Source organism: Echiichthys vipera (genome assembly GCF_963691815.1).
Source record: "Echiichthys vipera genome assembly, chromosome: 5".
In the NCBI taxonomy this organism is placed as follows: domain Eukaryota; kingdom Metazoa; phylum Chordata; class Actinopteri; order Perciformes; family Trachinidae; genus Echiichthys; species Echiichthys vipera.
Window position 1 is genome coordinate 33,913,502 of NC_139830.1, and position 15,568 is coordinate 33,929,069.

General features: G+C 43.1%; 1 protein-coding gene across 1 annotated transcript in view; it reads right to left on the reverse strand.

Moving 5' to 3' along the window:
• The window catches only part of brip1 (BRCA1 interacting helicase 1), an 83,068-nt gene that overhangs the window by 8,101 nt on the left and 59,399 nt on the right, over window positions 1–15,568 (reverse strand). The window contains exons 15-16 of the mRNA XM_083913557.1: window positions 8,585–8,744; window positions 8,248–8,369 (exon numbers count right to left, since the gene is read on the reverse strand). Of these exons, the coding sequence (XP_083769683.1) occupies window positions 8,248–8,369; window positions 8,585–8,744 (282 nt within the window). The remainder of the gene's footprint in view (window positions 1–8,247; window positions 8,370–8,584; window positions 8,745–15,568) is intronic.

A 15,568-nucleotide genomic window follows, 5' to 3' on the forward strand; every position in this document is an offset into this window, starting at 1 on the left:
GGAAACAGTTAAAGCAATGAAATACTTGCATACTGTCAATAAGAAAAAATAAATTACACAAATGTCACTAATCATAAGTCATCATACGACTCAGACTGTTTCTGTTGATAATTCCTGAACTGGCTGTAGCTTCCTCTCATTTATACAAGGCAGGCACTATGGACTGAAAATGCTTACGTCAATGCATATTGTAAAGATGTAGCATTACACTGACAGGATGAAGAGAGTAAAATGTAGCCTGTGTAATATTTTGATATTTTCTAGTCATAATATGTTTGATATGCTACCAAAATGTTATTCCCTGCCCTCAAGTGAGTGATTAAGGAATATGATTTGCATTTTTTCTTTATATCATAAGGAAGATTTTATGTTACGTATAGACCTTTTCAAAGTTGTAAACATAAAACATTCGAAATGTGTCCAAGTTTGATTCCTGTTGCAGTGAATGTGAACAACATCAGCTCACAGGAAGTTAACAAGGACCAAGACTGTTGCGGAGTAATGGAATTCCATTAAAAAGGTCTATACAGTTAACCAATTCAGAGGGCAATTAAGCTTCTCAGAAGATTTGCAGCATATCAATTAATCGACCATCTATTGGTCTAAGATGAAACAGTCCAAAAGTCCAAAACCTGCATTTGGATATCTGCTGATACCAATTCTGATTCCCATACCAGTGCTCAGAGCAGCATCTTCAACTCACATTGTGGAAATGCACTGTAAGCCGAAAGCTTTTCGGGTAAAAATTGTGCTCCCAAATTTCTGTTAGAGACATAGGTATAAATATATTTTAGTTTTTTTACGCATTTGGGTCATAGAGCATACTGAACCAATGTCCTGCACCCAACGGTTCAGGCCAAATAAACGTACCATTACAGCCCTAGTGGACACAATAATATCAAATCGAGTGTCAAAACAGTGCCTTTGTAAAGCATATATGTCTTAGGGTACGTTGACATGCACGACCTAGCTTCTCACCAGAGTTCACCAGACCAGCCGGAGAAGCCCCTCACTTCACAGCTCAACAGGGAGGAAATACAAAAGCCAATCATCTGTAACCTCACCCTCACAAACCAAAGACCCCAAGGGCAAGACCTAAGCCACTTTCACAGAGCTTCTAGAAGCAAAAGCCTGCGACCTGTGTGGATCAGCAGATGGCTCTCTCTCTGTCAGCAGATATCAGAAGGCAGAGAACTCTTTGCTGCAACAAGGTTGATTTTATGAAGAACTGGCTCTACTGTAGGCAGACAAACCTGTGCCAAACAGCACTCAACTTCTCACCCTTGCTCCTGAGTTCCATAGCAGTACACAGCTTATTAGGATAGGTGGACGTCTGCAGCACACCTCAGGACTTGATTAAGCTGTCGTCCACCCTATAATGCTAGACCCTTGGCATGTGATAACACAGCTCATCATTTAGGGCATAGATGGAAAACTCCACTACCCAAGCCCAGGGAAAGCCTTTTGAAATTCGCTTCCTCCGGGTCACGCTTCCTTTGTTTAGTCCGGAGAACAGCCGATCGCACTCAGGCCGGCCGGCATAGCGACCAGACCAGCTGATATTCCACCTGAACTCTGAAGAAAAACACACCGGGGACTCAGAGGTGGGAAGAAACGTCCGGCAATAGAGGAGGGTCGACATAGGACGGGCTTTTGGAGCAGAGAAGATTTAAACCGTGTCTCCCTCTGTTGTTATGGGAAATGTACAGTCTCTGTACAACAAAATGGATGAACTGACGCCGCTCACACGGAGCCACCCAGAGCCACCCGGAGCCACCTGGAGTACCATGATTGCAGTCTGATGTGTTTCACGGAAACATGGCTGCAAAGGGACATAACAGACCAGAACGTCTCCACGGATGGCTTCCACACCATTCGGGCTGACTGGGACTGCACCGAGAGCGATAAGAGGAAAGGAGGGGGGCTTGCCGTTCTAGTAAACAGCAGACGGTGTAATCCTGGTCAAATCAACATTAAAGAACAGCTCTGTAGCCAGGATGTTGAACTGCTGGCCCTAGGACTCGTCCATACCATCTGCCTAGAGAGAGGCATGTGATCACTGTTTTTCTTTACATCCCTCCCTCTGCTAACCCGACATCTGCCAGCAGCATCATACACACCACCATCTCGGACTGAACAAAGTGATCAGGAGGGTCGGTGATGTCGTGGGGTTGGAGCCTGACACCCTGAAGACCGTTGCAGAGAGGAGGATGCTGTTCAGGCTCCGGTCTATCCTGGACAATGTCTCCCATCCTCTCTACGATACACTGGCCCAGCAGAGGAGCACCTTCAGCAGAAGACTCCTCGCAACCAGATGCACCACAGGAACTCTTTCCTGCCTGTGGTCATTAAACTATACAATGCATCCCTTGGAGAGCCTGTCACCTCCTCTCGGTAATTCAGACTCAACCACAGACAATCTTTGATCATGTATATACTTCACTACTGTAAATATTTATTTCTGTAAATTCAAATTTGAGTCTTTTCTAATGTTGTTGTTTGTAGACCTGGATTTGTGTAACAAAAAAAATTCCCCCTGGGTATTATTAAAGTACTTCTAATTTTGATTCTGAACTGCCATCTGAGTCTAAGAGCGTACTCACACTGTCCTTCCGGACCGCGACCCGGACTTTAGGGTACTTGTCCCCCCTCCCCCTCCCCCCCGCGCCCCAGCCCCGTTTGTACTCACAATGCCAGGGCCGGCCAATGCTTCTTGCTGTCCATACGCCATCACGCCGTAACACGTCACACGCATTGATTGCGTGTGTGTGGCTTTGTTTACAAATCTTTCCACAGACCTCGGAGTTTTTGTGCGTCTTGTCGACTGTTTTTGAATATTTTCATCCGACCAAATCTGCAGTAGACACTCCACCTCCGCATCACACCAACATGAACCTTTCACCGCCATTGTTGTTGTTGTTAAATGTCCGCGCATGGTCCGTCCTTCTATTTACATGTCCGAACAGGCGGACATAACGCTACTGCCGTAGGGCTCGTGCTCGCAGCTGGCCGTAGACGGCCCGCTGGCCGTGGACGGCCCGCTGGCCGCAGTTGTGCGCAGAGCGGGTGCACTCACACTGCTTAAAGGTACTAGGCTTTAGCTGAAAAAACGGTTTTGGCCCTGGCCAGAAGGACAGTGTGAGTAGGCTCTTAATGAACTTCGTTGGAGTCACAGGAGGAAAAAAAAAGACGGACCATGAGCGGACATTTAACAACAACAACAATGGTCGCGAAAGGTTCACGTTGGTGTGATGCGGAGGTGGAGTGTTTACTGCAGATTTGGGCGGATGAAAATATTTAAAAACAATTGGACAAGACGCACAAAAACTCTGGAAAGATTTCTAAAACAAAGCGACGCATCGCAATGACGTCATTTTATGTGCGCCTGTTCGGACATATATATTAAAAAAAAAAGACGGACCATGCGCGGACATTTTAAACAATGGCGGTGAAGGTTCACGTTGGTGTGATGCAGATGTGGAGTGTTTACTGCAGATATGGTCGAATGAAAATATTCAAAAACAGTCGGACAAGACGCACATAACTCAGAGGTCTATTGAAAGATTTGTAAACAAAGCGACGCATCGCGATGACATCAATCAATTGTTTACAAATCTTTCAAGAGTTTTCTCCGCATCACACCAACCTGAACTTTTCGCCACCATTGTTGTTAAATGTCCGCGCATGGTCTGTCTTTTTTTTTTTCTATGTCCGAACAGACGCACATAAAATTACGTCAGAGCCGCCGTAGGCCTCGTGCTTGTGCTCGGTACACGTGCGCACGCTCGTGCTTGCACATGTGCAAACACGCATTACAAAAGCCCACCTCTCTCAAACGGGCCGTGGACGGCCAGCTGGCCGCAGCTAGGCGTGGAGCGGTTGCACTCACACTGGTCAAACGAACTAGGCTTTACCTGTAAAACCTGTTTTGGCCCGGTACGGAAGGACAGTGTGAGTGCGCTCTAAGACTGCAACTCTGCATCCTGATCCCAACACTGGGTGGGAAGCCCTAAGATGTGCGACGAGTTTCGCCTGGGTCGTGGCGACGGTGGAGAGAATAAGGAGGATTTTGTCCCTCTCCCTGAGGTCAGCCTTCAGGCCAGAGACGTTCTCCCTCAGTTTTGAGAGGGTGGGGAGACAGGACTCACACACAGCTATTATCGCAGCCTGTGCTTGGGATCCGGGACACGGGACCATAGACATAAAGAGTAGACGCCTCATCGAACGTTGGGCCTATTGGCGCTGACGAGCAGTGGGGCTGCCATCTTGGACCGGTCGCCCGCTCCACTCAGTGTAAGGACAGGACACGGTTCGGCGTATTTTAATATTCATAGTGGGATTAACAGTAATAGAATATTCTGATATATGATTTATGTGATGTATGATAGATAGAGTATTAATAGGCTATATTTCATACATGAATACATAAATCTCTCTCTCACTCACTCTCTCTCTCTCTTTCTCACACACACACACACACACACACACACACACACACACACACACACACACACACACACACACACACACACACACACACACACACACACACACACACACACACACACACACACACACACACACACACACACACACACACACACACACACACACACACACACACACAAATTAAAATACATATAAATCAAGAGTATCAATACAATTAGGTCAGAGAGAGAGATGACATTTTGGACACATCTAAATACAAGTCAAACAGACACACTTCCATTTAAAGCACTAAAAAAAAACAAGAGCCGAACCCTATATGTTTATAAATATTAAGAAATGATCCATGCTCTGCCTGTCGCATAGTCGTGGTAGTGGAGAGGAGAGGGAGCGAGTGTGTTTGGTATAAAATATATATAACATTTTGTTAAATCGATCATTTTCACACTGTTTTGTTCTGCACAATTACCAATTAGAGTGTAGCTCTAATTCTAAAAGACAGTGATGTTGTAGGAGTACTTTGTATAGTATCTCAAATGACTGTGTCCTTTGTTTTTAGGCAAGGTCTAATTATGTGAATGTCTTCTTTATTACATATTCCAATTATGTAGTAATTGTATTTAATGTGCAAACAAAATCACAGGGCATAGTTCAGTAATATCCATTTTGAATTAGATTTTTAATTAAATTAAGATTTTTCCTTAGTTAAATAAATTTATGATTTTTTCTTTTCAGACTGTTTCAACTTCTGTGCTACAACTGAACTAAAAAAGCCTGGACTCATCAGTTCTGGTTTACAAACATGTGACGTTCGTCCTGCTTTCAAGTGGAGATGTGGAGAACCAAGTAAAAATGTATGGAACATTTTGTTCAGCTGTGAGAATATCGGCCACAGAGTGGAAATACATGTTCACGCTTGCCTCGTAAATCTCTGATTCATTCTTTAAAATAAACCCCGAATCAGGTTGCTCCTATTTGATGAAACAGTTTAACAGCAAAGAATATTGATCAGATTCTGCCACTTCTCCTTTGATAGTCTAAACTTAAAAAAAAAAAAGTGACATGACATGAAAAATGATCTCATAATTCATCTCAATGTCATGTTCAATTTAAAAAAAAAAAACTGAGAATATCTCAGGTGACCTGAGATTAACTGTCTCTGAAGTGTCTTCCTCTCATGAAACCACAGCACATCCTCCGCTGACCTACTGTTGGAAATGTGCAATCCATTTACACTAGACCACATGTACGACAACCCCTCTCCTCCCTGCTTCTCCTTTCATATCTACACAGGCATGCACACACACATCTGGCCGGGGGAAAATTAACTAACATTCTCACAGAGGCTAATCTCCATGCCTCTACTGTGACAAGATAATAATAATATAATACGGGACAGCAGCTCCTCTGGCAGCTAAATATTTATCTACCTGCCACAGCCTGAGGGACTCACTATAACATTCAAAAATGCATGGATTTATGTATAATTGTTTAAAATTGTACTGTACCGTACTGATTATGAATTGTAATATTGTAATATTAGATAAGGGCAGGAATACGCTGCACAGTGCTCTGGCATCTTGTTCCTTCTGCTGCTCAACTCAGAGGCTCAACTAGTCAATCATAGAACTTATCTGGGAGAATGACCGGTCCAAGATGGCGGCCGCATTTCTCGCGGCCCAACGTTCGATGCGGCGTCTACTCTTTATATCTCTATGCACGGGACCACCACAGGGAGGTGAGTTTAATTTCAGCCCTGGAGCCGAATGTCCGGGGAGACCTTCTTCACTCCTGGGCAGGCAGCCCACTTAACTAGTTGCATTTAGAGCCCACTGAGTTAAAAGAAGTTCTTTAAAAATTGGCGCCCGGCTAGTGCGATTCGGCGTCACAACTTCCGTGTTTTACTTCTCCGGTGTAATCAGAAGGAACCACAGGCCCGATGGTTAAAAGCTTCGGTCCATGGTTTGAAGAAATTAATACAATAAAAGCTCGGCACGAGTGATTCCACATATGAAAACGATAAACTATGTTAAAAACAATATTTTCCGGAGCCTAAGTGGCGGGAAATCCAGTGAAATCTAGCGACGCTGGGCATGCGTAGATGACGTAGAACAATACAGTACAATACAAGACAATGCAGTGTCAGTGTGTCTAAAAAAAAAGGACCGTTCCTGGATCACAATGAGCACCTTAACATGTGCATGAGAATGGTGCTTACTCAGCTCAAGCAGCTGGCAGGGCATTCACATTTCTCTCACAAGGAAAAAAACCCAACATAAAAATAAATTAGAAAGAGAAAAATGGGCAGCTCAAAGCTCTGTTTATCCTTTTTATTGATTTCATTCACAAGATTCTGTCTTATTTTCTTTTACTTGAAATGTAGACCTTGAGGCCACGTCCACACGAATGCAGGTATTTTTGAAATCAAACTTTTTTAATAAGAGTTCCCGTCCACACCATCGGTGGAAATATTTGTTTTTTTTTAACCTTTTTAGGGAGAAAATGCAACTCTTTAAATTTTAAGTGAATACCTCTGCTTTAGACCATCTACTTAAACCTAAAGACCAGTACCAACACAAAAGAGAAAATTAAAAAAATGAATCTGATGAAAAAGCAGCATGAAGCAGCAATGGCCTGAGAGATTGTCACTGGTGAAACTGACAGCTTTGGCTAAGGTGAAAGGGTCTGGGAAGCTTCAATCAACCACATGTCTTGCCACACTGACAGAACAGGTTAGTGAAAGCTTGTCGTGTTCTGACAGGCCGATGTGGAGGAGTAAAGGGGAGGAGAGGTGGGAGGCAGGGAGAGAGTCAAACTTAAAGGTCAACATTATCTGCTAAGGATGGGGCAGGCACAGCAACATTGCTTTGGGATTTTTTTTACGGATCACCAAAAGGAGATGCTTTTATTTGGTGTGCGTTTGTGTGCATGTGCAGGTCTGTGATATATATATATATATATATGTATATATATATATATATATATCACATATATATATATATATATATATATATATATATATATATATATATATATATATATATATATATATATATATATATATATATATATATATATATATATATATATATATGTTGGATCTTGGCCAAAGAAAATGAAGAGTTGGATATCTTACAGTCACAACTTGGACAGTGTGTTATCATGGTACCTGTTTTAACAGTTTTATAGACAGCAGCAGGGCCTTTAGAGCACCTGGTGATTTCCATTGGTTAAGACAGTGTGGAGTACTGCAGGGGGTATGTGAGTTGTTGATTTTGATATAACTTTAAAATACATCAATCATTTATAACTGTAAAATATTTATCCTGTAATAGGTTTAAGAATCTTCAAGAATTTCAGTTTTTAACACAATGTGGAAAAGGCTGCATATGCACACATTATTATACCTTGTGTAAACAATAGAGCAAGCTGTTCATGAAATATTAATAACTTCTATAGATAATGCTAGACACAACCAGGTTGTAAAATATTCCCCAGTTTAACCACATAGTCTAAACTACAACTTCAAAAACCGTTTTTTGCATTGTTGGTCATTTTTTTACTACATTGTTATGGGTCAGCCAACTGGGAAAGGGTGGGGCTAATCACTGGAAATTGTATTCACAATTGTTCTGATAAAGGTAAAGTTGCCATCAGCAGTCATCCCGAAGTAACTGATCCCAGTCAAGATATAGTCCAGTACATGGCTGATTTGGTTAGATCAAAGGTAAAAAGAAAATCGCTGTCTGCCCTGTTTTTCCCCTGTGCAGAATATCTGCAGACTTTGGTGATCCTACTTACTTGGAGGTCTTTGAAGTTTGGGAAGGGAATTCCAATGGTGACTACCGCCCTGGCATTGTCATCAGTGAAGTCTAGTCCTTCACTCACTTTACCCCTACAGACAGCGATCAGCAGTGCACCATCTATAAAAAAAGAAAACACATATAGTATATATCAACACTGTAAATGACAAGTAATGGAAGGTAGAACTCTGAATACTTACTAGAACTATTCAATGGGGCAGCTGTACAAATTAATACTTAAGTTAAGATGAAGGCCATTCAGCACTAATTTACAGAGTGATAGGGGAAAAACCAGGTGCTGGTCCGAAGGTCGATGTGATGTCTAAGAGTCTCACCTCTTTCCACACTGTACTTGATAGCATCGTAGTACATCTGAAGAAGTTGGTCAAAATCCCCCTTGCCACCACCCCGGGGCTCTGTAATCACAGTTTTCTGTTGCTCTAGCTTCTCCCAAACACCAGTGTTGATCCATCGGTCTCGCAGCTTGTCCAGCATCTGGTCAAATCGCAGGAGGTATCATGTAAATATAGATTGCTTAGATGAGTGAACACCCTTTTTACATCTTCAACTAAAGCAATGCAAGTTAAACTGCAACTACTTCTGTGTATAATATAGTAAATGATCTGGCAAATATGGCAAATGATTACTGCATATCTTTATTTTGCTTGACACTAACCAGAATAAACACAATGGATGGCTGTCTGTCAGTTGGTCTACTAGATGAACTGCCATGAAATGTTGCTCAGTTAGAATTCCATCGTCTTTGTTGATCCCCTGACCGTTCATCCAGGTCAATGTTTACACTTATTCAGTGAAAGATCTTTACATAAATTTGGTGATCTCTTAAGTTTCTACAAACAAGATCATGAGGTCAAAATAATTTGGCGTACTACAGCCTTATAGAGCCCTTAACATGGAGTTTTACACAATGGGTAACCATCACCTTATCGTGGTGGAGAGGTTTGTGCGCCTGCATCGCCTCCTTACGCCTGCGGGTGGTAGGGGGGAAAAAACTGACTGTTTGTGCATATGCACAAACAGCAGTTCAGACTATTCGGCCTTCTTGGAGACCCTGAATGGAGCCCTGCATGGGGCTCCAGTAGGGGACTCCATAGTTCTGCTGGGAGACTTCAACGCCCACGTGGGCAATGATGGAGATTCTGTGCTAGTCATGGATTGTCTATAACAAACACCATGTTCGAACAAAAGGGTACGTGGTACCAGTGAATCCTAGGCCAAAGGTCAATGATCGTTTTTGTGATCGTATCATCTGATCTGAGGCCGTATGTTTTATGAGATTCGAGTGAAGAGAGGGGCAGAGCTGTCAACTGATCACCATCTGGTGATGAGTTGGGTTAGGGGAGGCTGTGGCTCAATGACAGATGGTTCGATCCCCAGCTCCCCCGGTCCACATGTCGAAGCATCCTTGGGCAAGACACTGAACCCCGAATTGCTCCCCGTGCTGCTGGTTATATTAGATGGTATGAAGATGTCCACCGCCATCTGTGTGAACGTCAGTGTGAATGGGTGAATGTGACAAGTAGTGTGAAAGTGCCTTGAGGAGTCAGAAGACTAGAGAGGCGCTATACAAGTACAAGTCCATTTACCATTTGGGTCAGAGGATGGGGGAAGATTCTGGACAGACCAGGTAAGCCCAAATGAGTAGTGCTGGTAAACTGGGAACGTCTAGAGGAGGCCCCTGTCCGAGAGATCTTCAACTCACACCTCCGGCAGAGCTTTTCTGGCATCCCTGTGGAAGTTGGGGGCATTGATCCGGAGTGGGCAATGTTCAAAGCTTCCATTGCTGAAGCTCCTCAGGTGCCCCTCAGGTCTTAAGTGCCTCAAGGGGCGGTAACCCTCTAACACCGTGGTGGATACCGGTGCTCAGGAAGCTGTCCGACTGAAGAAGGAGGCCTTCCGGGATATGTTATCCCAGAATACTCAGGAGGCAGTTGCAAGGTACCGACGGGCCAGAAAGGCTGCAGCCTCTGCTGTGTCAGAGGCAAAGCAGCGGGTGTGGGAGGAGTTCGGAGAAGTCATGGAGAAGGACTTTCGGGCGGCGCTAAGGTGCTTCTGGAAAACCATTCGAAACCTCAGGAGGGGGAAACGGGGAACCGTTCAAGCTGTTTACAGTAAGGACTGAGGTAATCGGGCGGTGGAAGGAGCACTTTGAGGAACTCCTCAATCCGACTAACACAAGGCCAAGCTGGAGGCTGATGGGGAATCATTGTCAATACCTCTGGCGGAGGTCACTGAGGTAGTCAATCAACTCAAAGCCCCAGGGATTGATGAGATTCGTCCTGAAATGCTGAAAGCTTTTGGTTGGGAGGGGCTGTCTTGGTTGACACGTCTCTTCAACATTGCTCGGAAGTCTGGGACAGTGACAAGGGAGTGGCAGACCGGGATGGTGGTTCCCCTATTTAAAAAGGGGGACCAGAGGGTGTGTGCCAATTACAGGGGTATCACACTACTCAGCCTCCCTGGTAAAGTCTACTCCAAGGTGCTGGAAAGGAGGGTTCGTCCTATAGTCGAAGATTGAAGAGGAACAATGCGGATTCCATCCTGGACGTGGAACAACGGACCAGCTCTTCACTCTCGCAAGGTTCCTGGAGGGGGCCTGAGAGTATGCCTATCCTACCTGTGCTTTGTTGATCTGGAGAAGGCATATGACCGGGTCCCCTGGGAGATACTGTCGGAGGTGCTGCGGGAGTATGGGGTGAGGGGGTCACTTCTGTGGGCCATCCAATCTCTGTATACCAAAAGTGAGAGCTATGTCCGGATCCTTGGCAGTAATTCGGATTCATTCCCCGTGGGGGTTGGACTCCGCAAGGGGTGCACTTTGTGACCAATCCTGTCTGTGATTTTCATGGACAGGATATCGGGGCGTAGTAGTGGTGGGGAGGGGTTACAGTTCGGTGGGCTGAGGATCTCGTCTCTGCTTTTTGCAGATGATGTGGTCCTGATGGCATCATCGGTCAGTGACCTTCAGCACTCACTGGATCGGTTCGCAGTCGAGTGTGAAACAGCTGGGATGAGCATCAGCACCTCTAAATCTGAGGCCATGGCTCTTAGCAGGAAACCGGTGGATTGCTTACTCCAGGTAGGGAATGAGTCCTTACCCCCAAGTGAAGTAGTTCAAGTACCTCGAGATCTTGTTCACAAATGAGGGGACGATGGAGCGTGAGTTTGGCCGGAGAATCGGAGCAGCGGTGGCGGTATTGCAGTCACTGGATTAATCAAAATAGGAGCATATCCGTTTGGTCAGACATTTGTAACACATTATGACACTTTTCAAGTCGGAAACATTAAGCTTGAAACAAAGCACAGGAAGCATTTAGCTGCCCATGTTTTCTTCCGTGTCCTCATACAGCTTGGATTTATTTACTTTACTTGTACTTGGCAGAAAGCTGATGTGTTCAGACTGCCTTTGTAATAAAATCACTGTTCCCAGTGCAAAAAGTCAGCAGCTCTCAGGAGAGGCACATTGATCTAAATGCCCTCATCCAAACATAGCCCCACTCATGTCTGTGCTGTGCAGGTTATACACATGGCTTCACAATCAAAGAGAAGCTTCACTGGCTTGGAAATGTGCTAGAAGGGTCAAGTAGAAGTTCTTCTTGTAGTCATCAGACAACTTCAAAAACAGGCTAAGAGTGTCAAGCGGAAAAACCTGAGGCAGATGCAGATAAGGCCCACTGATGGGGGGAAGCTGGGGAGTGTTCTCTGACATCTTGACCCCAACAGTACACATATTCTATTTACCCGTATGAGCAGCCAACTCAAGTGTTTTTCAAACGCACCACACAAAGCTAAACCAAAACGTGCTCTGCTGGTTATGTGCAGTACAGAAGAAAACAACAAAGGCAGACGGGGAAATAAGACAATAAGAGAATGTTGATCATTTCTTGCATGCCAGTGTCATTGCCCTATAGTGGTGAAATTAAGCATGTGGAAGATTGTTGTCTCCTAAAGCAAGTGAAGCCTGGACGTTTTCATCAATAAAACATGGCACATTCACTAAATATGCAGTGTAACATCGACAAGGACCCCCCTTATGTGCATCTTCATCTCAGCAAACTGTCTATCCTCCAATAGCTTTCCAGTGCAATCTTCAGCTAGGGATAAATAATTCATGTTATGTACTTTAGGCAGATCTACTACTAAACAAAACAGCCATTATATGCCAGGCTGCACTTAGGAATGAGCTGATTCCACAAGGCAAAGAGTATGGAGAGAAAAAATGCTCACACTGATGAAAATTATGCAACAGGGTCTATATAGACGGTCAGGGTTCTAAATTAACTTATTTAATCACCAGCCAATCAGAATTTCCACTTGCCAAATTTTTTCTGATGAAAATAAAATAAATTATGAGTGCCACTGAATGCATTTGATCATTTTATTAACATTGTTGGCATGGAAAACACATATCAAGTACAATACATACAACAAAATATACAAAGCAAGTGCAAATGTTAAATTTCAAGCTTGGGATCGATCTATCTATCTATGACAGGGATGGGGAACCCTGGTCTTGGAGGGCCACTGTCCTGCATGTTTTAGGTTTCTCCCTGCTCTAACACACCTGAGTCTGACGATAATTAAACCCCTGACAAGCTTCAGCTTCTTGATAACGAGCAGAGCATTAGAATCAGGTGTGTTAGAGCAAGGAGAAACTTAAAACATGCAGGACAGTGGCCCTCCAGGAGCAGGGTTCCCCACCCCTGATCTATAGCTAGATGGATATATCTATCCATCTATCCACAATACATACAACAAAATATACACAGAAAGTGCACACATTTAATTTCAAGCTTGGGATCTCTCTATCTATCTATCTATCTTTCTATCTACGTATAATACATCCAAGTTCCTTAGGCTCTCCTGATTACTTCAGGCACTCTCATGGTCTTTTTTCATTTTGTTTTGTTTTTTCTTTTGCCGCAATCCTGGCAAAACATGACGACCTATTCAAACACAAGCCATCCACGACCCGTCAACCATTTGGCATTAAAGTTTATTTTCTTCGTTTCTCAGTCGATAGCTTCACCCCCTGCCTCTTTCCTCTTCTCGCCCCCAGAAGTCTGTCCCAACCACCGCCGCATTTAGTTTATCTTAACTTTTGACTTTACTAACGTTAGCTAACTCCCTCCTCTTTAGTCATTTAGTCTAATCTGAAGTTTTGACTTTACTTTACTAACATTAGCTAACTCCCTCCTCTTTAGTCATTTAGTTTAATCTGAACTTTTGACTTTACTAACATTAGCTAAGTCCCTCCTCTCTTTAGTCATATAGTTAAATCTGAACTTCTGACTTTACTAACATTAGCTAACTCCCTTTTCTTTAGTCATTTAGTGTAATCTGAATTTTAGACTTTTCTCTACTAACATTAGCTAAGTCCCTCCTCTCTTTAGTCATATAGTTTAATCTGAACTTCTGACTTTACTAACGTTAGCTAACTCCCTCCTCTTTAGTAATTTAGCTTAATCTGAATTTTTGACTTTACTAACATTAGCTAACTCCCTCCTCTCTTTAGTCACTTAGTTTAATCTTAACTTTTGACATTACTTTACTAACATTAGCTAACTCCCTCCTCTCTTTAGTCACTAAGTTTAATCTGAACTTTTGACTTTACTAACGTTCGCTAACTCCCTCCTCTTTAGTCATTAAGTTTAATCTGAATTTTTGACTTTACTAACATTAGCTAACTCCCTCCTCTCTTTAATAATTTAGTTTAATCTGAACTTTTGACTTTACTTTACTAACGTTAGCTAACTCCCTCCTCTTTCAATCTATTTACCTGATTCGTCTCCGTTCTTCTTCATTGTGTTTTCTGTTGAACGCGCTGTTCGTTTCCATGGTTTCTCACGCTGTTTTCACTGCAAACTGCGCACAGCCAACTGGCGTATGAAACGTCATCACATGGCATTACGGCACAGCATTCATGGGAAATGTAGGAAGTGCCGCAACAGGGATATATGACCAAGAACAGAGCCTTGTGCCATGCATGTAATGCCTCATATTCTACATCACCAGCTGAACTGGCTAGTAATCATTTTTACCCGCAGTTGGCGGGTGTTAATTTAGAACCCTGTAGACAGTATCAAGAAATGTGCCTTGCAAGTGTCATGCTTTCACTTTGTATTTTTTAATCACTGGCATCAAAAGGATACTACTTAGAACTACTATTAAATAAAAGAAAATACATTAAAAATCTGAGGTAATTTCCACTGAGGCCTGGACCAGTACTATAAATGCAGACATCTCTCTTAATATGAGCTTATTAAAGAAACCAAAAGATATTTGTGAATATTTACTATAGCAAGGAGATAAGTGGGTCTTTCTGTCTGTCTGTGTTTGTGTGTGTCTTTAATACACAAATCCGAGAACTGTCAACCCGATCTACTTCACACTTGGTGTATTGCTGGGGATCCGGTGACATGTAGAATGTGGTGCAATTTGGACACGCAAACATGTTCAATATTAATAACCTTTGAATAAACTGGACCTATGCTGCATTCATGTGTTGTTGAAAACATTTGTCTTGCGATACAAATGTGGGGAAAAGTCACTCAAATACTAGAAACAGCTATCAACATGTTGCTAAACACTGTGATCAATAAAATACAACACATCTTCCTTGTAGCTTCCATGTTGTTTCCACAACATGACTTAAAACTTATGAACCCACAAAACTCAGAAGAACAACTTCCCAACTCTGTGGCAGCAGGTAAAGGTGGAGCTCATTTTAATTATTTTACTGTGAAAACTGCTGTGCAGTTTCATCTATTACATCATGATTTATCAGTTGATTTATGTTTTGTATAAATAATCTTACATAGCTTGGTCCCAAACAGCTAGCTCTTAGTAAAACGAGGCATATACTAACATTGTTTGGATGAGCGCTTCTAAAGAAAGCTGCAAGCAGAAATACTGGAGGCTGAGCAATCAGCCCGCCCCGAACGGGCACTGCACTAGTTATTCTGATGCCAGAGATGTAACTACCGTTTTCCACTAATGTATGATGACTAACAACTCCTGTTGCTATATAAGCATGATATCAACTCTGAATGTCAATCTCTACTATCAGCTACCCGCCTCGGATGCAGGAAAAATTCAGGGGCCTCTGAATCCCAGTTCACCGTTGCTTCTTAATTGGGTTTAATGGGTCTGTACAGCATCCCTACCAACTGTCAAAGGTCTATCTCCCTCTCTCCACCTATGACATACTGCTGCAGATCTGATAATACAAGTACACCATTGTTCTTCTGTTGCCTTTGTGTATCTGCATGTTTCTGGCTAAAGACAATCCTGTTGCC